The following is a 27,921-nucleotide window of genomic DNA, read 5'->3' on the forward strand; positions in this document are numbered from 1 at the left end:
ACAATTTGTGTAATCCCTTCAGAGGATGGTGTGATAAGAATAGGAGGTAGGAATTGGCTAGGCAGTTAGGGTAAAAAGACCCCAAAGAACTGTAGCCAGTTTCCTGGCTAAAAGTCAAAATGTCCTGCCGGGTGTGGTGGCGCACGCCTTTAATCCCAGCACTTGGAAGGCAGAGGCAGGCAGATCTCTGTGACTTCAAGGCCGGCCTGGTCTACATGGTGAGTTCCAGGACAACTGGGGCTACAGAGAGACCCTGTCTCAAAAAGACCAAAAATAAAAAAGTCAAAATGTCCTTGGGCTTGTTAGCAACATACTCTGTTCCAAAGGCAAAAAATGCCAAAGTTATTTGGGAGCTTGTATGTAATCCTTAAAAGATTTTAGGGTTACCTTTTCAGAGGGTGGAATGTTGGAGGGGAGGGAATGGGCATAGATTTGATCAAAGTACCTTATATGCATGTATGAAATTCTCAATAAAGTTTTTGTAAATATTTTAAAAAATTGCCCAGCATGGTGGCACACGCCTTTAATTTAATCTCAGCACTTGGGAGGCAGAGGCAGGTGGATCTCTGGGAGTTCAAGGCCAGCCTGGTCTACATAGTGAGTTCCAGGACAGCTGGGACTACAGGGAGACCCTGTCTCAAAAAGACCAAAAAAAAAAAAAGAAAAGAAAATTTAAATTAAAAAAAATACAGAGAAAAAAAGTTTTACTTGACCGTTGATGAATCAAAGCAAAGGTACTAATGGCTTCCATTTTATTTTATTGTGCTGGCATTTTTCTTTCTTTTCTAAAGGTTTTATTTATTTTCTAAATTTTTAATGTATGTTTTACCAGCATGTGTGTAAGTGTACCATGTGTGTGCCTGGTGTGGCCAGAACAAGGCTTTGAATCCCCTAGAACTGGAATTAAGGATGGGTGTTAACCACCTTATTGATGCTAGGAACTGAACCCACGTCCTCTAGAAGAGCAGCAAGTGCTCTTAACCTCTGAGCCATCTCTCCAGCCCCTTTTCTCATTTTCTAATGCTACCTGTTTTTTTAAAAATGCTTTACAGTTTTCAAGTTCTTTTAAACTTTTCTTCATTATGTCTTATGGAAGCTAGCAATCTTTTTAATAGTCATGGCCTTATCTAAAATACTTTTGCCTGTTTATGTACTGAAGACTGTTCACCCAGCAAACCTCCATGTTGTGCTCTAAAACACTGTTCTCTTTCTTAAACAGGATCTGTGCTGGAGAATGGCATGTCTGACTTGGAGCCCAAGTCTTTGACTACATACTCTATTCATAACATTCAGCAATCCAGGAATGCTACCAGATCTCTCTCAAGAGCCACCACAGGACCACAGGTTTCAAATCTGGGAATGGAGAACGTTCCACTTTCCTCCACCAATAAAAAGCTAGGTAAATCAAAGCCTTACTTGGGAGAAAGAAAAACAAACAAAACAAGTCTGTTCTAATTGAAAAGGGTAAATTGCCTCTTTATTCCCATAGGTAAAGTTTCAGAAGGCCATTAGGTAATTTTTTTCTTTTTACATGCTTTAATTCCTGAGCCTGTCTTCTGTGTACAGTCGGGCGTCTGAGAGAAGATCAAGTACTATACAGTCTCGAGACAGTCACAGGAACGTTTGTTGTGAGTTATCACTAAATTCTACTGCCAGGATAACTTAGCTAACATTAACTTGTTTCCTTTCTTTGCTTTACTGCAACTTCTTACACGATTTCCTTCATTTTTGTCTCCTGGTTGACTGAACAGGTAGAAATCTCCTCCATCTCTGATATGACATTTCAAAGAAAGGCTTCCACTGCCCCTTCCAGCTTTAGGCTTCTACTGATGGCTGACAAAGTAGCTTTTAGCAAGGTCATTTCCTCTTAGATGCTTAGCACTGACTGGTGGTAACTCTTGCTTTTCTTTTAGAACTATTATAACTATTTTGGCCAGGAATTACAATGCTTAGTGCATGCCTACAACATGCAGGAGCCTGAGGAAGGGATGATTTAACTTGTAGGCCAACCTGGGCTGTAGTAGTGCATCTTGTCTCAACAGAAAACAAAACAAGCAAAATATTTAGCATCGACTGGTGGTAACTTTTTTTTAAATCTTTTTTGAGACAGGGTCTCCCTGTAGCCCCAGCTGGCCTGGAACTCACTATGTAGACCAGGCTGGCTTCGAACTCACAAAGATCCTCCTGTCTCTGCCTCCCAAGTGCTGGGACTAAAGGGATGTACTACCACACCCAGCTAGTAACTCTTTTATATAAGTTATAATTATCATTTAAATGAACAACCAATGATAAATAATAACCCCTCTGTATCTTATATATCTAAGTATGATTATCTACTCAAGTGAACAAATGAAATTGAAATGTAAAGACACTTGTAGCCTATAGCTATTTATTGAGTTATTCCACATGGCCTACATTTAAAAATTTATCTTTTTTATTTGTGTGTGTGTATGTGTGTGTGCGTGTGTGTGTGTGTGTGTGTGTGTGTGTGTGTGTGTGTGTTTGTGTTTACCACCTGCCATGCACACATGTAGAGGTCTGAAGAAAACCTTTGGGAGTCAGTTCTCTCTTTTCACAGCGGGCTCTGGGAATCAAACTCAGGTTGTCAGGCTTGTGGGCAAGTACTTTTACCCTCTGAGTCATCTTGCCAGCCTACAAGCTATATTTTAATTAGCTCTTTTTCATCTTAATAATAGCCCTCAGCTTGCTACAGAACAGGAAGTCCAAGAATATCCAGTTAAGCAAAAATAGGAGATATTCAGACCCAGGGCTTAAAAGCTTCTTGGTAGGTTCCAAAATAAATCAAACTGGAATGAGGAAGTATTTAAAAATTTAAAAGTTAGACTGGGTGCAGTCACTAGCTGTAGTCCCAGCTGCTTAGGAGGCTGAGGCAGGAGGATCACTTGGGGTGAGGAGTTTGTAGTTAGCCTGGGCAGGACACCAAGATTCTACCAAAAAGTTGATGAATTAATTTAAGAATTTAAAATGTAGCCGGGTGTGGTGGCACACGCCTTTAATCCCAGCACTTGGGGAGGCAGAGGCAGGCGGATCTCTGGGAGGTCAAGGCTAGCCTGGTCTACATAGTGAGTTCCAGGACTAGTTTGGGCTATAGGGAGACCCTGTCTCAAAAACACCAAAAAAAAAAAGAAACTACTTAAAATATATTGGGTTGATAAATATACTTCATCTTTTTCTATGATGGTGACTTCTCCACATGTATTGCTTCAAATTGCACTTTAAAATAAGAACTTTTTAATTTCATAAAAGTCCACATGGCGAATTATTCTACTAGAGCCTGTCATTTAGAGAGTTTTAAAAATCTGATACTGAATCAAATAGTTTTCTTTCATTTTTTAAATTTTTCATTGAGCTTTTGTACATTTTATACAACAGTTCTTAATCAAATTTAGACCCCGTCCCCCATGCATGTCCCCCCCTACTCCCTACCCCAACCTCATGTATTCCACCACACGTGTTAAGTCCTATCAAGTCAAGTATTTATACCCAAATGTCCTTTGATGCAAATTCATCCTTTGAAGTCTAGTCAGTCCATCTAGAGTTCTCCCTCATCCAATAGTAATCAGTCTCCAGTAGTTCCCAAACTAGGGCTGGTCCACCACCCATTTCCCTAGCTCCACTCTGGGGCCTTGTCTAATTGAGTTGGCATGGGCCCCATGCTCAGTGCTACCATTGCCACAAGTTCACATGTGCAAGCTTCCAGTGACCTGAAAGCCTCTGCTTCCCTATGTTCATGAGCAGCCCTGGCTCCTACAGTCTTTCTGCCCCCTCTTCTGCAGTGGTCCCTGAGCCATGGGTGGGAGAGGTTTAATATAGGAGTCCTATCCAGGGACACACACTCTGCAGTCTCTTATTTAAAACTTGGACAGTTGTGGCCTTCTGTGTGCATCACACTATGTTGTTAAGGAAGTTTCACTGTTTTTGTTTTTGTTTTTTAATTTCATCTTAGCTTCTAAAGTTGCTACCTTCAAATTCATTAATTTTTTAAACAATTTAGTCTGCTGTTACTTTCATGTCTGAAAGTTCACTTGATGTATTTTAAAGTATCTTCATGTCTCTTCTTAAAATGTATCATATCTGTAGTTGTCTTTTTAAAAATTTATTCTGGGGGCTGGAAAAATGGCTCAGCAGTTAAGAGCACTAGCTGCTCTCACAGTGGATCTGGATTCGATTCCCAGCACCCACGTGGTGGCTCAAAACCATCTGTAACTCCAGATCCAGGGGAATCCAGCACCCTCTTCTTACCTCCACCAGCCATTGCATGATACAAATACACTAAAATTTTTTTAAATTTTATTTTTTATTTTTAAAAACTTATTATTTTTAATTTTTAATTGTGTATGAGTATATTGCTTGCATGCGTGTAAGTGCACCCATGTACAGTGCTTGCGGAGGTCACAAGAAGATGCTGAATTCCCCTGGAACTGGAGTTAAGGACAATTGTTAGCCACCATGTGGGTGCTGGGAATCAAACCAGGGTCCTCTGCAAGAGCAGCCAGTGCTCTAAACTGCTGAGCCATCTCTCTAGCCCCTTATTTTTATGTGTATGAGTGTACTGCCTGCATGTATGTAAGTACACCATGTGTATGCAATGCCCAGGAGATCAGAAGAGGGCATCAGATCCCCTGAAACTGGAATTACAGTCAGTTGTTAGCTGTCATGTGGGTGCTAGGAACCAAACCTCAGTCCTCTGCAAGAGCAACCAGTGCTCTTAACCACTGAATCATCTCTCCAGCCCCCTGTGATTGTCTTGTTAAATAGTTGTTTGATATCACCCTCTACCACACTTTTTGTGGTACTGGGGATGATCTTATCCCCAACTTTTAATGGCCTCTTTCTCTTTTTTTTTTTTTCTCTTTTTGAGACTTAGGGTCTCATAGAGCTCACTATGTAGACCAGGCTGGCCTGGAACTCACAGAGATCTGCCTGCCTCTGCCTCCCAAGTACTGGGAACTGGGATTAAAGTCATGCACCACCATGCCCAACATTTAATGTCCTTTTGTACTTAATTTTATTGTGTGTCACTGCTGTATCTCTGTTCATTGATTTTTCTCTTCATCAATCATATTTTTCTGCTTTGTTTCTCTTTTTAAATATATTTTCTCTTTTAAAATATGCCTGATGATTCTTTTTTATTTGAAGCCAGATATTGTGAATTTTTTTTGTGGATTACTTGATTACTTAAGCTGGGACTTAATTATGTGGAAACCATTTGAAGCTTGCTTTTGACCTTTGTTGGACTAGATGTGAGCAACCTTGAAACTAGAGGTTACTTTTCTTTATTGTTGGGGCAGTAACCTTCTCAGTGGCCCGTATGCGTGGTGAGGTTTTTCTACTCCTGCTGGTGTAAACACAAACTGTTTCTGGCCTGGGTGAAGCCTAACCATTGCCTGTCTGGTCCTTTGCTAAGTTGGTAATTTCCTCATACCCATACACTGATTAATGCTCAGTCTTCTAGGGATCTGTATGTAGCTATTTTGTCTTTGTGTAGATTTCTCTATGTTCCATCCTGAGAATTCTAACCACCTTAGCCTCCTGAAATTCTCAGTTCAAAATGTTTCTTCGGTTCAGGGGACTGTTGGGCTGAATTTAGGATTTCTTCTCCCTTTATTGCAATCTAGAAACTGTCAAGTCAGTAAGTTGGGGCAGTCATAGGCCACTTCATTTGGTTCTGCTTTTCCAGGGGGGAAATGCTGCCTACTGTCTATTGTTTTAAACCATATTTCATATATTTTGTCTGTATTTGTTTGCTAATTATTCAAGATGGAAGGATAAATCCAATTGTCATTACTTTATCTTGACTAGAATACTTGTTTTTTTTTAATATATATATATATTTTTTTTATGTGTATGAGTGTTACACCTGCATGTGTGTAAGTGCACCTGTGTTGTGCAGTGCCTGAGGAGGTCAGAAGAGGGTGTTGGATCTCCTGGAACTAGAGTTATGGACAGTGGTTGTTAGCCACCATGTGGGTGCTGGGATTTGAACCCTCTGCAAGAGCAGCCAATGCTCTTAACCACTGAACCATCTCTCCAGCCCCTTTGTTTTTCTTTCTTGAGACAGGGTTTCCCTGTAGCCCCAGCTGACCTGGAGCTTGCTATGTAGAGCAGGCTGGCCTCCATCTCACAGAGATCCACCTGCCTCTGCCTCCCAAGTGCTGGGACTAAAGGTTTGCACCACCATGCTTGGCACATAGTGTTCTTTTTTAAAAAATAATCTTTGGTTTGTTGTTTTTTCTCCAAGGTTCTAACATTGAAAAATCTGTAAAAGATCTGCAGCGCTGCACTGTATCTCTTGCACGATACCGAGTTGTAGTTAGAGAAGAGATGGATGCTTCCATTAAGAAAATGAAACAAGCTTTTGCCGAATTGCAAAGCTGGTAAGTTAGATTATATTTGATTTATCATTAGCACAAAATGATCATTACAAATATGGTCATCCATTCACTAGTTTCTTTAATTCCCTTCTAACTTCATAGTGGGAAGAAACTTAAAACCCTGTGGTATGTTCAGTTTTCTGCTACAGTCCATTTGTTTTGGTCATGAGGGAATGATTGGAACAGAGAACTTTCAGTGCTCTAGAAATGGGCCTAAGGTTAACATTTTTTGGAAAAGGACAAATAATTAAAGAATAGCTCATAACTCTTACTTTAGGGCCTGTTATACTGTTAGTATTTGTTATACTGTTGCTAAATCAACAGCATACAGTATGACAAATGATCTACTGTTAGAACAAAACTAAAGTAGACAGCTGGGGTATGTTGGCTCTCTCTAACAATCAGCACTTTCGAGGCTGAGGCAGTTCTAAGACCAGCTTGGGATGAAAATGAGATCTTATTTTTAAAACCAAAACCAAACAACCAAACGGAAAAAAAGCAAAGCAGAAAAGATGTGTTTTTAGCCGGGCATGGTGGCACACGCCTGTAGTCCCAGCACTCGGGAGGCAGAGGCAGGCGGGTCTCTGTGAGTTCAAGGCCAGCCTGGTCTACAGAGTGAGTTCCAGGACAGCTGGGGCTACAGGGAGACCCTGTCTCAAAAAAAGAAAAAGATGTGTTTTCTTACCTCCTTTCTTTTTTTTTCTTCCTTTTGGTTTTTTGGGGCAGGGTCTCTCCCTGTAGCCCCAACTGGCTCGGAACTCACCTGTAGACCAGGCTGGCCTCGATCTCACAGAGATCCACTTGCCTCTGCCTCAAGAGTGATCCTTTGATCTTTTTAAAATCTACCTCACCCCAATAATCTTTTCTGTGCCTTATTGCCCTAACATTAATCATTGATTTGCCTTTGATCTCGTGTTTTTCTTTTTTTTTTTTTGTCTTTTTGAGACAGGGTCTCCCTGTAGCCCCAGCTGTCCTGGAACTCACTGTGTAGACCAGGCTGGCCTTGAACTCACAGAGATCCACCTGCCTTTGCCCCACAAGTGCTGGCATTAAAGGCATGTACCACCATGCCCAGCTGATCTTGTGTTTTTCAAGTTGTATTCTGAGCTTGTTTTTTAAAACACATTAATATGTATTTTGTGGGGGAAAACCAGCTGTAGTAAAAAGGTTTGAAATACTTGTGTATGATGTGGGCACATGGAGGGGGTATGCACATTTGTGTGTTGAGTGTGTGTATGTGCCATGATGCATGTATGGAGCTCAGAGGACAACCTCTGGTGTTTGGTATTCACCTTCCACCGATGGGGTCTCCTGTTCACCCCTGTGTACTCCAGGCTGGCTAGCCCATGAGCTTCCTGGGATTTTTCTATCTCTTCTCCATAGGAACACTGGGATTACAGACGTGTGCTGCCGTGCCTGGCTTTATGAGGGTTCTGGGGATTCAAGCTCAGGTATTCACTCTTGGAAGGCAAACACTTTATCCACTGACTTATCTCCCAAGTTCTGAAACTGTGTGCGTGTGTGCGTGCATGTGTAGGAGTGTGGTATATGCATGTGAGTGTGTGGGCCCGTGAGCATGCATGTGGAGGTCAGAGCAAGCTGTTGAATATTTTCCTCTTTAACTGCATTATTTCCCTGAGAACTCTTGCTGTACTGGAATGGAAGTTCCCTGTTTCTTTGAGGCTGGCTGGCCAGTGAGCTCTCAAATCAGGGTCCACCTCTCTCCTTCCTGCAATGCTGGGGTTACAGGCACATGCAGCCATTCCTAGCTTCTTACACAGGCGCCGGGAATTTGAACTCAAATCTACATGTTGCAAAGCAAGCACTCTTACCCACTGAGCCATCTGCTCAGCACACACACCCTAAAAGACTTTTTTAAAAGTTTAATACTGTATTTCTCAGTGCTTTTTGAATGCTAATATATATTACAAATTAGAAGAGGAAGCATATACTATGCTTTTTCTCAAATGTATTTGATTATTGAATCCTTTTTGGGGAAAAATATATGCTAATATTTCCTGGAACATCAAAGCTGATTTAACCATTAGGTATTAAGGTATTATACATTTAAACCATAGCTCTTTTTTTTCTAGGGAATTGTATTTAATAAGGGATTTAAAAAAAACGGTTTAGGACTAAATTATCAAAATGTCAGGAAGAGACAGTGGGCTGATGAAATGGTTCAGCAGGTCAGGCGGCTTGCCACCAAGTCTGAGTACCTGAGTTTGGTCCCCAGGACCCACATGGTGAAAGGAGAGAATCAACCACCACAAGTTCTCTGACCTCCATGAGTGCACATGCACACACACAAATAAATAAATGTAATTTATATTTTTAAAAATATCGGGAAGACAAGCAGTTGACTGATTTGGGGATTTAGGGTTGTGCCTTTCTGTTGTCAAGGCTGACTTAAGAGCTGTAGTGGTCCTCATGCCTCAGCCTCCTAAGTGCTGAATGTACAGCATGTGCCACCTGCCCCACTCTAAAAACTACTGTTTAAGATACATAATTCCTCTAATTGTCTGCTCATGCCTTGTCATGAGCTGATTTTTGCCTTTCAGGTTTATAGCAAGAGCACACTGTCATGTCTTCTTTCCTGACACACATTTTTGCTCCTACAGATTTACCCATTGTCTCCAAACTTAGAGTTCCTCTTTCATATACTAATTAGTGCTACTCTCCTGGCTTGATACATTCTTCTATGCCTTTGTATTTATTTAAATCCAACCAGTTTCCAAAACTCTCTAAGCTCTGACTTCTGCAAAATTTGCTATGTAACCTGGTGTATCCTTTTTTTGAACATCTGTCACCCTTTTTTTTTTTGAGATAGGGTCTCACCATATAGCCATGGCTGGCCTGGAACTCACTGTGTAGACCAGACTGGCCTTGAACTGGCAATCCATCTGCCTCTGCCTCTTGACTGGGAGGATTAAAGGCATGTGCCACAACACCTGGCCTTATATTGGAGTCTCATCATATTATTGGTATTGGTATATTTGGAAAATAAAGAGCTAAGTATAGAGTATCACAGCTTTCCTTTGATAGGTCTCTGGTCTCTAAAAGTGTGTCCAGCTTCTGCTTACTCACAGGACCTATAGCCACAGGACCTATTCACCATCCTGAACCAGGAAACACACTTCTGTGAGAGAGATTTGTGAGTTCCTGCTGACTTGGAACCTAGCCAGGAAGAACCTCCTTCAGTAAATGACAGATGAAATGATTTCCTGCCAGGGAACTCTGTGTTTAGTATTGATTAGCAGGCATAACAATCTGGTCAATTTAACTTAAGGAATGAGGTTACCTGCCCTTTCCTGCTAGTGGAAAGCCCTTCTCTCTGCTGATTGGGTTTTAAAAACTACCTTCTTTCAGTGTTCGTTGTAGTTGTTACTTCAAGACATAATTGACAGGTGAGCTAACTCCATTTGGCACCTAACAGCTTGGAGTTAATGTCAATTAGAAAGCCATTTTTTGTGTTCCTTATAGTATCAAAGAAAAGCAGATGGTTCTAACAGTACAACAATAGCATTGTCCCCTCCCATCAGGTCACCATGGAAGGTCACTTTGGTAATAAGTAAAAGCTGACCCACACCTGAGGGAAAGTACAATCAGAACTTCCAATATCCACACCTTAAAATCTGCTCTTACTGGTGACAATAATAATCGTCTGTAGACCCAAGTTTACTTTTCTGGTTAATTTATAAAGTTTGCATTGTGGGGGTAGTTATTTGACTTAAGTTTAAGGCTGTTAAGGAAGCAGGGGTAAAATAGAAAGTAAAACTGGAATGTATAAAAACGTTGGCAGATAGTGGGTTTAAAAGCCACCAGAGGGGCTAGAGAGATGACTCAGCAGTTAAGAGCACTGACTGCTGTTATAGAGGACCCAGGTTCGATTCCCAGCACCCACATGGTGACTACGAACCATCCTTAACTCCAGTTCCAGGGGAATCCGAAACCCTCTTCTGACCTCCACGGGCATTGCACGACACAGGTGCACTCACATACATGCAGGCAATACACTCATACACATAAAATAAAAATAATAAATATATTTTTTAAAAAGCCACCAGAATGCATGCTCAGCTCCACTTTTTTAAAATTACTAACTTATAAATATTTTATGTGTTTACCTACATGTATGTATGTGTACCACATATGTGCCTGGTCCCTGAGAAGGCCCTAAAGGGATATCATATACCCTGAAATTGGAGTTTACACATGGTTATAAGCCACCATATGGGTGCTGGGAATCAAACCCAGGCACTCTGCAGGAGCAACAAATACTTGTAACCATTGAGACATCTCTCGAGCCTCTCCTTTTTTTTTGTCTTTTTGAGATAGAGTCTCCTGGTAGCCCCAGCAGGCCTAGAACTCCGCATATAGACCAAACTGGCCTCGAACTCACAGAGATCTGCCTACCGCTGCCTCCCGAGCGCTGGGATTAAAGGCGTGTGCCACCACACCCAGCTTCAGCTTTTAAAAACTTTATTTATTTATTATTTTTATTTTATGAGTGTATTGCCTGCATGTAGGTAAGTGCATCTGTGTCATGCAATGCCCACAGAGGACAGAAGAGGCTGTCAGATCCCCTGAGACTGGAGTTACAGAGAGTTGTTAGCTGCCATGTGAGTGCTGGGATTCAAACTTTGGTCTTCTGCAAGAACAGTCAGTGTTTTTAACCGCTGAGCCATCTCTGCAGCTCCCAGCTTCCCTTTTAAATAAAAAGGAAGTTTAAACCAAACAAACATAAAAAAGATCTCTTTAACATCTGTGAAAATATGAATAGTTTACTAAAAATGGTTACATGTATTATCTGATAGTTATCCCGATTTCTTTCCTACAAAGTAGATATTTTTAAAATTCTATTATAATAGAAAAGGACTTGCGTCTTTAGTTATGTCATTGCCTAATATGTCACAAGATGCTGGTCCAATATTTGAATCTGTGTATTCTGACCCTGTAACCTGTGGTTTTCATCTCATACATTCTTGATGGCTTATTTCCTACATTAAAGCTTTAGAACGACAGAAACATTTGGTACATGACACATACGTTATTTCCTCCTCAAAGGCTGTGAAACAGAAACCAGTGTTCAGTGGGAGAACTTAGTCATTATCACAGGGTTGGAATGAGGAGGACCAGATTTTGATTTAGTCTATGACAGTTTGTTTTTTTTTTTCCTTCAGAGTTAAGTAAAATAAAACTGAAGGGCAGGCAAGATGGTTCAGTAGGTAAAGGTACTTGCCATCAACCTGAATTCTGCCCTGGGTCCCACATGGTGCAAGAAGAGAACCGACTCTCACAAGCTGTCTACTCATGCACACACACACACACACACAGACACACACACACACAGACACACACACACACACAGAATAGATAAATAAAACAAACACATGTATGGGGGGAAATACCTTATGAAAATATTTGATGTTCTTTTTATTTGTAAGTCAGAAAGTCTTAAGTCGCTCTTGTTGAGTCACAACTTGAAGTGTGTTGTGGTTCAGGTATTCTCCGGGTCATAGCTCAGTAGTGGGAGAGGTGTTAAGATTAAGGGACTGCGAATGAGGGCATGTTCCTGTAGTCCCAGCGTTCAAAGCGTGAGGTGGGAGGATAATTTCAGCCTGGGATTCAAAACTAAACCAGCCTGACCCCATTTCAAACTAAATTAATTATTAAGAGCAAAGTAGTGGGGCCGGAGAGATGGCTCAGTGTTTAAGAGCACTGGCTGCTCTTGCAGAGGACCCAGGTTGGGTTCCTAGCTCCCATATGATGGCTAGCAACTGTCCTTAACTCCAGTTCCCGGGGATCCAATGCCCTCTTCTGACCTCCATGGACATTGTATGACATGGGTACACTTACATACATGCAGGTAATACACTTGTACACATAAAAGTAATAAATATTTTTAAAAGGAGCAAAGTAAAGTAGGAGGAATGAATCATCATCAAGAACTAAAGGGAAAGAAAACCTTGGAATTCTCCCTTGGTAGAAAGGTAGAGATGGTATTTAAGAGAGAAACACAAAAACATTGAGAAGGCTGAACTGAGCTAGAGGATGGGCAGGAGTTGAAAGAAGTGAGAAATAATGGCAGAGTGAGCAGAATGAGAGCAGTCGGTGGAAGAATCTACATTTTGTTTTTCTTTTTTTAAATATTACATTACGGAATGGTGAGATTGTTTAGTTGGGTAACCCTGGGACCCAAATGGTGTAAGGAGAGAACCAACCCCCACAAGTTGTTGTCTAACCTCCACACATGTGCCATGGCACACACCCAGACACATACACACTAAATAATAATAATAATAATAATAATAATAATAATCCCAGCTCTTGGCAGGCAGAGGCAGGTGGATCTCTGTGAGATGGAGGCCAGCCTGGTCTGCATAGCAAGTTCCAAGCCAGCTGGGGCTATAGGGAGACCTGTCCCCAAAAAAGTCATATAATTCTCCTACTTCAACACATAATTTTCAATTTTTTCCAAAAATATTTTTTATTTACTTATTTTTATTTATTTATTTTATGTGTATGCGTGTATTGCCTGCATGTAGGTAAGTACACCCGTGTCTTGCAGTGCCCATGGAGGACAGAAGAGGCTGAAGGATCCTCTGGAACTGGAGTTAGGACAGTTGTTAGCTGCCATGTGGGTGCTAGGATTTGAACCTGGGTCTTCTGCAAGAACAACCAGTGACATAACCGCTGAGCCATCTCTCCAGCCCCTTATTTTATATTTATTTTTTATTATTTTTGGTATTTTTGAGACAAGGTCTCCCTGTAGCTCCAGCTGTCCTGGAACTCATTATATAGACCAAGCTGGCCTTGAACTCACAGAGATCCGCCTGCCTCTGCCTCCGGAGTCCTGGTATAAAAGGCATGCGCCACCATGCCCGGTATAATTTTCTATTTTTTATAAAGCCAGCAGTCATTCCTTATATTAATGCCCACAAACCTGTTCTTACATTCTCTGTGTCTTAACAAGTTTGCTTTGTTCTGCAGTCTGTACCTTCCTAGGCCACACATTTCTCCTCCTGTTTCTGGAGCTTTAGGCATGGATGCCACTTCCATAAAGTTACACAAAACAAATCATGGTTTCGAATTAGAATCTAAGTAGTCACTCAGCATATGGGCTTAATGCCAGCCATCTTTCCTTAACTTACTGCTTGGTAATGCAGATTGCTACTGATTCTTTTTTCCCTGGAAGTTTATAAAATATCAAGTCATATGTGGTCTCTAGAAGTCGTTTAGAAGTGAACTGTTCTTTTTTGTTTGTTTTTTGTTTTTTGAGAAAGAGTCTTGGTCTCTATCCCACGCTGGCGTCAAATTTATGACCTTCCTGCCTCAGCCTCTTGTACTGGGGTCGTAGGTGTGCACAACTGTGGATTCACATGTCCTTAATCATTGAAAAAGAACAGAAAGTTCTGCTTTTTAATTTTATTTTTATGTATTTTTGTGAATGCGTAATTGTCTGTACACACACCATGTGCATGCAGTGCCCACAGAGGCCAAAAGAGGTCATTAAATCCCCTGGAACTGGAGTTACAAGCAGCTGTAAGCTGCCCCATGTGGGTGCTAGGAACCAAACCCAGGTCCTCTGCAAGAGTAAGCTAGTTCTCCTAACTACTGAGGCATCTCTCTAGTCCCTAAGGTTTAAATTCTAAAAGCCAGGTCAGGGTGTTGAATCTGCTGGGCATGGTGGCATATGCCTATAAGCCCAGCAGTCAGGAAGCTAAGACAGAAAGCTTGCTGGAAGTTTGAGGCCAGCCTGTGCTATATCATGAATTCAAGGCCAGCCTGAGATACATAGCAAAACCCTGTCTAAAAAAAAATCAAAGAGATAGCTTAGCTATTATGAGCACTTCCTCCTCTTCCAGAGGACCTGAGTTCAGTTCCTGGCACCCAAGTCAGGTGATTCACAACCACCTGTAATGTAACTCCAGCTCCAGGGATCCAGTTCCCTCTTGGCCTCTGCAGGCACCTATATGCAGGTGGCATACACACACACACACACACACACAAATATAAAAAAATTTCATAACGGTCAATGTGATTTATAAATTACTTCTTTGCGTTTGGCTTGGCTTCAGTTGTGATGATCTGGCTACTTTTTGGTTTTTTTTGAGTGCAGATGAATGTATTCGAGTAAGGTCAGTGCTGGGAAGTCCTGTAAAACACAAGTGACATCATTCTCTGATGATTAAAACTGCTGATAATTCTTTTTTTGGGGGGGGGTTGCTTTAAATGAGAAGAATAACATCTTTTTTTAAAGGAAAAAGTGTATTTACATTGGCTTTGCCTCAGTTTCTTCTTTGATTGGCAAATGGAATTAAAATAAATGTGTTTTAAGTTTTGAGCAAATAAAGCTAAGTACAAATACTTCTAAGAACACTTAAGCATATTATCCTGTTAAATAAATTGGCTACCGAATTGTATTTTCACTATAACACTATTTTTTAAATAAAATAACCATAAACAAGTGATAATTACTTTTTGGTACCAAGGAACTACTGAAGGGCAAGGGTAGAATCAAAATCAGTGTCTTCACCTTAAGTATCTCAGTCAAAGGGTTTGCTTGATTAAAATGATAGGCAAAAATATATCTTGGCAGTGTCCATGGTAATGCTGCAATAGCAGCTATTCTGAGCCAGTAAATCATGCAAAAGCTTTTTAAAAAGTTATGCAGGTGTAACCCTCTAAGAAGTCCTTATAGAGAGGGAAGGAAATGTAGACCATTCAGCTGTCAGTGGTTTTCCTAGTAAACAGTGACCAGTTATCCCAAACCATATTTCATGATTAAAGAAAGGTTACAGAAATTCACTACATAGCAAGGCTGGGGCTTCATGAGACCTAGCCTTTCCAGACAGAGTCCCAGCAATATTGAACAAATTTCATTAGTAGTTTCACAGCATCTGCCCGATGCTATTGTGGCCTACTCCCATTGAGGAAAGCCTTGAGAGTTGTTTAGTGCCCTGAGGTGTTGGAGTGAGCAAGGCCACAGAAAGTCTGACAGCCTGAATGAACCTTTCATCATTCTCTGGGAGGACTCATTACTTGTATTTATGACATCTAATACCTATTACTTCAGCCATAGGTACTTTTGAATCTCTTGGCCACCATTACATAGTGGGACCACTGTTTAGATCAGAAACAGAAAACTTCAGTTAAGTTTGTTAGAAAGTTAATTGCAGTAAATTACTGGGTTTTGTTTGTTTGTTTGGTATTTTTGAAACAGGGTCACCTTGTAGCCCCAGCAAGTGTAACCACACCCAGCATAAATTATTGTTCTTAATTGTAAAAAAAGAACAAAAAACAAAGCTGGGTGTGGTGGCGCACGCCTTTAATCCCAACACTTGGGAGGCAGAGGCAGGCGGATCTCTGAGAGTTCAAGGACAGCCTGGTCTACATAGTGAGTTGCAGGACAGCAGGGGCTACAGGGAGACCCTGCTTCAAAAAAAAAGAAACAAAACCATTCTTCAATTATTTTATACCTGACCTTTCTGATTTCCACTCCTCTGGTTTCTGTTTCTGTTGTGGTAAACAGTTTTCTCCAGATTTTTATTATGAAAATTTTCAAATACGCAGAAAAATTTTGAAGGATAAAACAGTGGTCCACTTTGCTGTGTGTGCATGTTGGTGGTACCATTTGGAAACGCACACATGATGACACATCATCCCTGAATGCTTTACTTAACATGAATGACTCAAGAACAGGACATTCTTCTATACAACCATAAAAACCATTAATTACATGAGGAACTAGAAGGATAGTTCAGTGGATAAGAGCCCTGGCTGTTCTTGCAGAGGACCCAGTTCAGTTCCCAGCAACCACATGGTAGCCAAGTGCAGTCCATAACTCCAATTCCATGGGATCTGACACCCTCTGCTGGCCTCCATAGGCACTGCATGATATGAGTGCACTTACATAAAAGGCAAAACACTCATGCCAGGGGTTCAAACCAGCGACCCTCGGCCGGTGATGATTGGGGATGAGTAAGCACGCGGTTCGCCAGCCCACGCCGCCCCCAGTACCGGGATCACTCAGGCGCAATGGGGAGCCTAGTCAAGCAGGGACTCATTTATTGTAGGTGTTACAGAGCTTATAAAGGCACCTAGAAATCCCCCCTCCCCCCTGAGTGTGTATCTTAAGGATGGTCACGCGCAGATCATGCACTCCTCAGCAGTGCGGAAGTATTCTTCATACTTTCAAAGCAAGTCAGGCTGCGCTCCAGTAACTTCCTCTCGGACTTCTGCAAGGCGGGGCCTTTAGGTCCCCACATCTCCCTCTTTTTGTTTTTATTTTAAGGCCGGACTGACTTTATTTCACGGGTTACCGATCTCATAGGCGGCTCCCTGAGGAGAGATGGCTGTCTCCTTCCTCTAATCTTATACATTTTTGTCTGTCTTAGGTTGTGTCACCTCTGATCAAGCCTTGCCCGTCATCGGATCATGCACCTGGCCATGTGCATGTCCTGTCTTAGGAGTGCTTGTCATGGGACATCTTATCCGTCTTTGGCTAAAAATGCGTCATGATTAAGGGCAGCCGTGTGGGTAATGCCAGCCCGTGACAGTCTTAGTCTCTGCCTAACTCAGTTAGCCAAGCGTGGGCAACCGGAGAGGGTCCTGGGGGAGTCCATAATCATGAGGAGGTGGGCCGTGGCAGTTCCAAGGGTCCTCTGTCACCGAATTATCTGGTAAAGACACTTAAAGATAAGAATTATCAAGAGAAACAAAGCAAGTCATGGCATAGAACAAGTTGAAATACTTCTGAGACCATGTACCTTTTAGCCAATCAGCCAGTTGTCAAAGAGGCTGACTGGCAATGAAGCCAAGGAACTGGGTCCTTCACCTCAGATGGATACAAATAAAGAGAGGAATTTTGTTTCATGAACTATTGTCCATGGACCGTCATGCTAGTCAGTCAGATCCTGGCCTACCCACTTAAGGTTTTTTGCAGGCACCCATATGGGGTTTGAACCTCCTGTAGGGGAGACACAGTCAAAACCTTGACCCATGGTTAGCAATGGGTCTGGGCCTCTCCATTGCGCCATAAAGGGGTCCTTCTATCTTACCCATACCTCAGGTCTCTGCTCCTGTTGTCCCCAATGCAACTGATTTTTGATTTTTGATTTTTTTGAAAATTAAGAACATTAATAGTGAATAAGGCTATACCCAACTCTTGGTGGGGGCTTATTCCCCCTTTTGGTTTTTGTAATTGAATTTTTAGGTTTTGATGGTTGCGTTCTACAAGACCTTGGGGAATTCTTGTACTGTGTTGAATTCCCCAAAGTGAAAAGAAATCTTGTAAATTTTTACACAAAAACATGGTCCATTATCAGTTTTAATTCGTTGGGGGAAATCCCAACATAGCAAAGCACAGGAGAAAATGAGACTGAGAATGTTTAGACTTCTCTCCTGTATGGGCGGTAGCCCAACATGCATCTGAGAATGTGTCAATGGACACAAAAATATCCTTAAGCTTTCCAAAAGGAGCATAGTGTGTGACATCCATCTGCAACAAGGAATTGGGCTTGAGTCCCCCGGGATTTACCCCTGGCTGTTGCAGAGGCGGTACATGCAGAAAGTGTTGAGAAGACTTACAGGTATGTACAATCTTCTTTAGGTCCTTGATGGGAACTTGAGGAAACCTCTCATGAAGTTCCTGCCAATTTACATGAGTGAGGTTATGTAACCCCTGAGCTTCATTTAGTCCTGCTGACAGGACCTGGGTGGAAGCCACCCTGTCTGCCTCTGCATTGCCTTGGGATAAAAACCCAGGCAGTCCTTGGTGCCCCCTAAGATGCTGTAAGAAAATAGGGGCTTCCTCTCTTTAAGGAGCATAGGAGTCTGAATACATCAGAAAGCAATGGCCATGAGTTTCTTGATTTCAGTTGTTTTTTGATTTTTTTACATCTGTCCCAGTCAGTGAAAACATTGTAGGCTTTACTAAGGACTCCCTTGGCCAAGGATTTGGCGAGTGCTGCTGCCAGAGTGGCTGCAGCACTCAGGGGCAGGGTGGTTACCCAGCCACCCGCGGAACATGGAATGGAAGGGGCAGGGCCCCTCCCTGAGCCACCTTTTTTGGGCCTTTTTAGCCGGTTGCAGTGCCTGTCAAAGGCGTTTTTTTGTTGTTGTTGTTGTTTTCAAATGCGCCCCACGGCCAACGCACCAGTTCTGCCCGGCTTTCATGTGAGCGCTGACCCGTGCCAGTCGCCGGCCAGGGGGCACTGCCCCGCCCAGCTTTTTCGAGGGCCCCTGACCCACTCATGTGTGAGTTCAAAGCGGATGGGGTGGGCGGCTTTCGCCGCCAACTCCGTGCGCTCCGCTCCGCCCCGCCCTTTTGCCCGAGAGGCTCTGAAGCTGGCCAGGGTATGCCAGAGGTGTCACTTGTTATTTTGGCAGATTTTGGTTTTATTTTTGTTGTATTTGTCTTTTGTTTTTTTTGAACCCTTTTTATGATTTTTATGTATCCTCAGTAAAAACATTAGCCCCAAGCAGGTGTGGAGGAGCCAGGTGAATTAGTTCTGAAGGCTGTTTCCCTACTAGCAACTGAAACAGTGGTCTTAAAGTCTCAGTGGGAATAGGCATCCAGGCTTGTAGCCAATTAATTTCTCCTAATGATTTTTGTAGCTCTGTCAGGGTTACGGTGGACTTGACAGCCAGTTGTGGTTTTAAAGGACTTACTCCTTCCAAAGAGTAGCTCCCAGAATTTTAAAGGGAGTAATAGTCTGTATTTTATCAGCAGATACATGGTGTCCACCTGTCTGAGTAACCTTATATAACTCTTCTAATTGTTGGGAGCTTGGAGCTCCCAAGATTATATCATCCATATAAATGTACACAGTGACATGTGGCAACAAGTGAGCAGGCTCTGAAAGGGTCTTCACATAGCTTTGGCAGAATGCTGGGCTATTGGCCATACCTTGGGGTAAAACAGTCCATTCATACCTCTCATCAGGCGTTTTGAAGTTGGTGGAACGCACAGAGAAAGCAAATTTTTCACAATCCTGGGGTTGTAGAGGGATAGAAAAAAAAAACAGTCTTTAATGTCTATAACTATAAGAAAGAAATCTGAGTGACTAGCAGGGATCCAAGTCAGCCCCCTTAAGGGTGTACCCACTAGGGTCATTCTAGCATTGACTTTACACAAGTCTTGCAACATTCTCCATTTGCCAGAGGCTTTCTTAATAACAAAGACAGGTGTGTTCCATGGACTTACAGAAGGCCGGATGTGGCCCAACCGTAATTGTTCCTGCACAATTTCCTTCAAAGCCTGTAGCTTTATCTCAGGCAATGGCCACTTCTCCACCCATACTGGCACCCCAGGGGACCACCGGATAGCCGGAACCTGAGGGGCAGTGGCCCCTAGAATTGGGGGTGAACCCAATGCTCTTTCTTTGGGTTCCCCCCTATAATTGATATGGCGAGACAAGCCCTGAATTGCTGACTCAGGAAGCCTATCAGACTCTTCAAGGTCCAAAAGGTCATCATAAAAGGCCTTGCTATCAGTGGTTATGCAGGCCTGTGCGACCCCCAAAATATTTTGTCCTATGATGTTGGCGGATAACCCTGCTGCCACCAGGGGTCGCACCTCTAGCTCCATCTGCATCCTGCCAGGTGAGCCATTCTCAAGTCTCCTCTGATGGGGTGTATCCTCCCACACCTTGGATTTGGGGCCCAGAAACTAGGTGCCATCATGATGGGACCTCCTCCTTTCTAAGAATGGTCCTATCAGCCCCCGTGTCCACTAGGCAGTGAAACCTCCTGCCATCTATTTCAAGATCCATCTTGGGCCTTACACCAGGGATAATAGGGACTGTCCAATTCACCATAGGTTTTTCTCCTCTCCCGATCCCTCCCCAAGGGCATTGTAAATGTAGCAGATCATGGGGAAGTCCTCCTTTTGTTAATGGAGTTGGAGGCTGCCCCCCATTTAGTTTAAAGGCTTTCCTTCAATATCAAATCTGGATTTACAATCCTTCTGCCAATGGAACCCTTTGCGGCACCAGGGACAGGGCGTAGATGGGGGGTCTTTTTGATACCCCACCTCCAGGCTTAGGCCAATTCTCTCACTGAGGACAATTTCTTTTAATATGGCCAGTCTGGCCACAGCCAAAACATGGGCCTTCTATCCCTCTAGGCCTCATTGTTACCTGCTGTCCCAGATTAAGTGAATGAAATGCCTGGGTTAGGGCATGGGTCAGAGCCTCTGTTTGCGTCTGTAAGACAGCAGCCATGGCTTTGGTTTGCCCCCTCTGGGTTCCCACCTCCTTGGAGACAATTATCCATTGTTCCATGGACCTGTCCTTAAGGCCAGCACAGGCTATCTTGTGATTAGCAGCCATTCCATCCCATACCAGGAGTTTAGTGAGTTGCTCCCTCAGTGGTCCTGGGGGTAATTTTCATTTTAAGCTCTTCTCCACTCTGTCTATGAACTCATAGAGGGGTTCACCAGGCTTTTGATTAATTCCTGCAAGGGGGATTTGGTAGGCCCCTCGTCCAATTTTCTCCCAGCATTTAATCCTATGACCCTGACCTGTTCTGTATACGGGGCTGGAATGCCCGACTGTTGCTCCCCTGTGGCATAATGGTCACTTGAACCAGTCAACATCCCAAAAGTAATGGGGACCGGTGGATTGGCACTTGCATTCCTCTCAGCCTGTATCCTGCATTCCTCCTTAAAGAGGGCACACCATTTAATAGATATAGGGCTAGGAAGGACTGCTTTGGTGAGGTCCAGACAATCCTTTGTAGTACACTGCTGATGAGCCAAGCCTTGGAGGACAGTACCTACCCAGGGTGATCCCATGCCATCCTCAGCCACCGCCTTTTTTAATTCCTTTAAATCCTTCGCCTCCCAGGAATACCAGGGGTCAGGGTGCGCCCCTCCTGAGTTTACATTAATAGGATACGCTTCCCCCTGTGGCCTCACAGAAGCCTCCTGAGCGGGCCAGGATCCTGGAAATAGGGACAGTTTTCATGGGTTTCAGGAAGCTCTGAAGCTGGCCAGGGCATGCCCGAGGTGCCGCTTGTTACTTTGGCCGCTTTTAGATTCACTTCTGTTGCATTTCTGCATTCTTCCTCAAACTCTTCCAATGATTCCCATGCCGGAGTTTCTGAAGGCTCCTCAGGAAGTGGCGCCGAGGGCTTAGGGCTCTTGGGCCGAAATCATGCCTTTAAGGCCGAAATAATAGGGTAGAACTCCAGTGGTGGATCAACCCCCAGTTGAACCGCCCTTTGTCGAGCTAGACGTTCCACATGTTCCCATGTATCCCCAGTAAAATCCTCATTAGCCCCAAGTAACCAGGGAGCCAAATGAATTGCCTCCGCCCAAACCTTTTGAGCTACCGGATCTGACAGATCCAATCCCCTGCTTTTAAGCATATCTCTTAGCACTTTTAAGCACTGGGTCCTCAGACTTAAGAGTTGCATTACCCATCTTTTCAGGTCTTGCTTACCCCAAACTTCCCGATTGGTCCCAATCCGTTTTTCTTTTTTCTTTTCTTATTTTCACCTTCCTTCGCGTGCCACGCTGGGCACCAATTGCCAGGGGTACGAACCTATGACCCCTGGGCAGTGATGATTGGGGATGAGTAAGCACGCCATTTGCCAGCCCACACCGCCCCCAGTACCAGGAACACTCAGGTGCCATGGGGAGTCGAGTCAAGCAGAGACTCATTTATTGCAGGTGTTAGAGCTTATAAAGGCACCTAGTAATCCCCCCTCCTCCCCGAGGGTGTATCTTAAGGATGGTCATGCGCTGATCATGCACTCCTCAGCAGTGCGGAAGTATTCTTCAGACTTTCAAAGCAAGTCAGTCCGTGCCCCAGTAACTTCCTCTTGGACTTCTTCAAGGCGGGGTCTTTAGGTCCCCACACACTCATACCCATAAAAATAGAAATAAATAAAAATCCATTATATGAGATACTTTTTTGGGGGGTCTTTTAGAGATAGGGTCTTTCTGTAGTCCCAGCTGGCCTAGAACTTGCTATGTAAACCAGGCTGGCTTCCACCTCACAGAGATCTGCCTGCCTCTGCTTCCCAAGTGATGGGACACCCAGTTATGTGAGGTACTTTTAATAAGTTATTATTTTTATTAATTTTTATATTAAAGAGGTGTGAAATTTTTAATGGGTAGGAAATTACAAATGCTGATCAAGCTTTCTTTTTTTAAACTATCCGAACATCATCAGTTAATTCCTGTTTAAAATATTTTATTTATTATTTTTGTTTTATGTGTTATGAGTGTGTTGCCTGCATGTATATAACTGCACCTGTGTCGTGCAATGCCTGTGGAGGTCAGAAGAAGGCATTGGATTCCCCTGGAACTGGAGTTACGGACAGTTTTTAGTCACCATGTGGTTAATGGGAATCGAACCTGTGTCCTCTGCAAGAGCTCTTAACCGCTGAGCTAGCTCTCCAGTCCCTGAGAGATTGCTGTTTAATGCTGAGCCAACATCATAGGATCTTTCAATAGATGTTGTCAACAGATGTCAACGTGACAAACAAAAAGAAATAGAAGTATTCACATTTTATTGGGCTTTTTAAATGTGTTTATGTGTGTGTATGAATGCATATGTGTACAGGTGCTTGTACATGTACATGGAAGCCAGACAGCAACCTCAGGTATCATCAGGAATACCATCTACCTCTTTTTGAGACAGAGTCACTCAGCATGGAGCTCACCACTTAGGCTAGACTGGCTGGCTAACAAGCCTGAAGCAGGGCCTAGGGAGATGGTTCCTCAGTGAAGAGCACTTGCTGCTCTTGCAGAGGACTGGGGTTCAGTTCCCAGCACCCACATGGCAACTAACAACTGTCCTTAACTCCAGTTCCAGGGGATCTGATGCCCTCTTCTGACCTCCATGGGCACTGCACAACATGCAGGCAATATACTCATACACATAAACTAAAAAGTAATAAATAAGGCCAGGCATGGCGGTGCCCGACTTTAATCCAAGCACTTGAGAGGCAGAGGCAGATGGATCCCTGTGAGTTCAAGGCCAGCCTGGGCTTGCACAGTGAGTTCTAGGACAGCAGGGGCTACACAGAGCCCCGTCTCAAAAAGACAAAATAATAATAATAATAATAATAATAATAATAATAATAATGAAAAACAGCTGGGGCTACACGGAGCCCCGTCTCAAAAAGACAAAATAATAGTAGTAGTAGTAGTAGTGATAATAATAAATAAAATATTTTTTAAATAAGCCTGCGCATTCATTGGTCTCTCCCTTCCCAGCCCAGAGATTACAAACATGGATCACCACGTCCAGCATTTTCACTTGTGTTCCCAAGATTGAGAACACGTGGTTCTCATGGTTGCAAGGCAAGCACTTTACCAACTTTTTATGGGCCTTTTCCATGCCAATGTAAAATAGCTTTTTATTGAGACAAGGTCTCAATATGTAACCCTGGGTGGCCTGGAACTCACTATGTAGACCAGGGTGGCCTCAAACTCAGCAGATCTGCCTGCCTCTGCCTCTGCACCGCCACACTCTGCTGACACAGCTTCATAAAGGGAGGGCTCCTGTGCTTTCAGTGTACTGCCCTGTGAAGTTTTTGTGATCACCAATGAATTAAGAAACAGATTTTTAAATGAATACCATTCACTCTTACAGGGAAAAAGTGTCATCACAATGTACCAACTCATACTGCTGTATAAAAGGTCTCATTGTGTCCTACGGAACTTAATTTTCTTGCTGAGAGTGTCAAGTAGCTGTCTGCTTTTCACAGTAAAGATTGTAAGATACGAAAAGCTTATTTTCTAAAGCCTTTTAATACATATTTTATAAGTTTGTCAAAGACAAAGAATTTGTCATCTGGTGGGCATGGCATCTGCATCTTAAAGTGACTTGACAACGGAAGGGAGGTAGCATCAGTCTCAGGCCTGAAAGCTCCTGTCTCAGTGCTTTTGTTTTGCCTTTTGGGGATTCCAAATGCTGCTAGAGTTCTTAGAACTTTGTGCCAAGGTCTGGGAACCATTTTTTAGCAAAGTATGCCTACCTCACAGTAGTTTTGTTTGCTCTTCAGTCTGATGCTTTTGGATTAATTTGCCACCCAAATTTAGTTATGAGTCTGTTTATTAACATCATGCATAATGTTCAAACTGATGTTTTCTGGCACTTCTCTATAAAGGATTTTTTCTCCTTGAGGAAATGGTTCTGCCCTATACATAAGTGTTTTCCTCACATTGTAGACTGTATATTAACTGTGTACTAATATAACTACATAATGAATTGAATTGAATGTGGGGGTGTGTGATTGCTTTTACAACCAGGAAGAAGAGTAGAAATTTTTATTAGAAGAAATGATGGGCTGGTATGATGGCTCAGTGACTAAAGGTGCTTGCCACCAGGTCTGATGACCTGAGTGATCTCTGGGACCCATACACTGAAAGGGGAAAACTGACTCCTGTGAGTTGTCCCCTGACCTCCTCATGTGCATGGTGCATGCGCACGCACACACACACACGCACAAATGTGTAGTTAAATTTTTTAAATAAATAAATGAGAAATCACTCTGGGATTGATGACACATAACCTGTAATCCCAGTACTTGGGAGTTTGAGGCAGCAGAATTATGAGTTCAAGGCCAGCCTGGGCTACATAACAAGACCTTGTCTCAAAAAAACAGTAGCTGGGGATATAGGTTCAGTGTTAGAAAAGAGAAATGGCAATGAATTCCATACTTTAAGAAAGTTGACATTTTTTTCATGTTGGAATATTTATTTTTCCACCACATATGGAATATTATTCGCACCCAGAGATTGCATATTAGGGTTATTTACTATCTCCATATGCATTGAAGATTTTGGGCTCTTATAAAGATATGGGGAAGCTTGATATGCCTAAAAACCATTACTGTTTACTCTAGGAAAAGTTCTAATTTCCCACTGGAGGTTTTTTTCTGTAAGAATCCTGCCAGAGACTAAGGCAGTAGAGACTACGGATGCAGCAAGGTAGAGGTCTTGTTCTGCATAAAGCCCTGGGTTTGATCTGCAATACTGAGGAAGAAAAAAAATCTATCAGAACTTTTAATTCCATGGTTTCCAGATTATTACTAAATTTGTTTGTTTTTTGAGACAGGGTTTCCCTATTAGACCCAACTGCCCTGGAATTCACTGTATAGACCAGGCTGGCCTCCAACTCACAGAGATCTGCCTGCCTCTGCCTCCCCAGTACTGGGATTAAAGGCATGTGCCACCACACTAAGCCTTACTACTAAATTCTTATCAGAAATCAGCTTTGATTGTTCTGTATCCTAAGGACTATAGTGCCACCAAACTTGGTGCAACAATGATCATGTGTTGGACATACAAACCCTACTCCTTGGCACCTTTCCTAATTGCTTATAGTCATTTATTGCAAGTAAAGCTATCAGGTGATGTAAACCAAAATATTAGAAATGTGTGTGTGTGTGTGTGTGTGTGTGTTTATATGGAGATAATTTTCACAATTACTTGTTAGAACATAACAAAGATTTGCTACTGCCATCTACTGGTTCTAAACTCCTGAATCTCTGGCAGTTGGTCTGCTGTAAGAAAGAAGAGACGTGGGCTCCATTTTCTTCATTGAGAATCTTTAAAATATTCTTTGTTAGCTGGGCATGGTGGCACACGCCTTTATTCCCAGCACTCGGGAGGTGGAGGCAGGCGGAACTCTGTGAGTTCCAGGCCAGCCTGGTCTACATAGAAAGTTCCAGGCCAGCTGGGGCTACAGGGAGACTGTTTCAAAAAGACAAAATATTTATTTTTACTGTATATTTATGAGTATTTGCTTGCATATATGTTTGCATGTATATGTGGAGGCCCCATGGTGGGTGCTGGGAACTGAACCCCTATCTTCTATAAAAGCAGCAAGTGGTTTTAACTGCTGAGCCATCTCTCCAGCACCATATATAGCTCTCCTTTTTTGAAGTGTGTAAAGCACACTGATTATTTAGGTTTTCATTTTAACAAGTGACTGACAGTGCAATCAGTGTCTAAATTTAGTTAAGGTCAGTTTACCCTTTGGTATCTTAAGCATGTTTGCCCATTAGATGACATAGCATATCTTAGCATTCAGAAGAATGGGGACAACATTCACAATTAGAGATAATTGGTTGAGTATAGACCAGAGTTTTCAGAGGTGATAATGATGTCTTCATGGTATTTTTTTCTAAGTCGTCTTTGCTGTGTGCCTGATAAGAGATAGAATTTGGTGTTGGAGAGATCGCTCGGCAGTATAGAGTATCTGCTGCTCTTGCAGGGGACCCAGGTTAGGTTCCCAGTACCTATGTGGCGGCTAACCCCTTGTCTAAGGAATCTGATGCTCTCTTCTGGCCTCTGGACATTGCACACATGCAGGCAAGACACTCGTAACATAAAATTAAGAAAAAGAGAGAGAGTGCTTGAGTTAACCTCTATGTAAATAAGTACTGGTTACAGTTACTTGTATAATGAAGTTGAAGACTTTATGACTGACTTGTTTTAGTTGTGTGGGTTTATTTTAAAGTGTTTTGTCGCTGAATGCCATACTGTCCAGATTTCATGGTTTATTAAATTTCATTTTATGTCACAGGAGCCCAAGTTCATGGCATACATGTTTAAGTCTCCTTTCATACTTCATTTTCCTCAATATCCTAATGTGAGTGTGTGCTTTTTGAACATTTATTTTTTAGGCTTAATGGGACTGTTTGAAAAACGTCGATTCAGAAAATTCCTAGTGTATGTTGCCAACTTTGATGAGAAAGACCCTAGAACTTTTGAGGGTATCGATCCTCAGAAGACCTCAATGCGAGATGTGTATAAGAAGTTTGATTTGGGCCAAGATGTTATAGATTTCACTGGCCATTCTCTTGCACTTTAGAGAACAGATGAGTAAGTTTTTTTGGCTTTCAGATTTGCATTCTTGAAACGCAACTGAATTTCCCAGCTCTCCAAAGTGAAAATTTTAGCAGAACATCCACATAGCTGTGCTGTCCTGTGAAAGAAGAGGTTCTAGTTGCAAAGTAGTGTTGGAACCTTTTAAGAGAAATAGGAAGATAGCGGATTGAAATCACTTCAGAAAAAGATTTTAAAATTAAGAAAGAAGTAAAATCTTTTCCAACTACTTAGATCAACCATGTTGTGAAACCATTAATAGAATTAAACTTTACAGTGAGTCTTTGGCAAGATACGGCAAAAGCCCTTACCTTTATCCACTCTGTGGCCTTGGAGAACTGCCACAGGGATTTGCAAGGTGAGAGCCTGTGCTTAACCCAGAAGCTGAAGCCCTCTGACCTCAGACTGACTATTGAATGTGGAATGTTTCACTAAATAAATGAGATACTAATTTGTTTATGAGTTTGAGATTTATTTTTATTCTTTTTGAGACAGAGTCTCCCTCTAGCCTCACTCAGCTGGCCTGGAACTCAGAAAGATCTGCCTGCCTCTGCCTCCCGAGTGCTGGGACTAAAGGTGTGTGCCACCATGTCTGACCTGATTTCTTTTATGTATTTATTTATTTTTGGTCTTTTTGAGACAGGGTCTCCCTGTAGCCCCAGCTGGCCTGGA

At 42.5% G+C, this 27,921-nt stretch overlaps 1 protein-coding gene across 5 annotated transcripts in view; it reads left to right on the plus strand.

The window, feature by feature from the left end:
- The window catches only part of Spats2 (spermatogenesis associated serine rich 2), a 111,075-nt gene that overhangs the window by 65,587 nt on the left and 17,567 nt on the right, over positions 1 to 27,921 (plus strand). For all 5 annotated transcript variants that reach the window (XM_029570628.1, XM_029570629.1, XM_029570630.1 and 2 more), the window contains 2 exons: positions 1,220 to 1,399; positions 6,263 to 6,398. In XM_029570628.1, the coding sequence (XP_029426488.1) occupies positions 1,220 to 1,399; positions 6,263 to 6,398 (316 nt within the window). The remainder of the gene's footprint in view (positions 1 to 1,219; positions 1,400 to 6,262; positions 6,399 to 27,921) is intronic.

Source organism: Nannospalax galili, unplaced genomic scaffold, assembly GCF_000622305.1.
Source record: "Nannospalax galili isolate Female #2095 unplaced genomic scaffold, S.galili_v1.0 scaffold1143, whole genome shotgun sequence".
Classification (NCBI taxonomy): Eukaryota; Metazoa; Chordata; class Mammalia; order Rodentia; family Spalacidae; genus Nannospalax; species Nannospalax galili.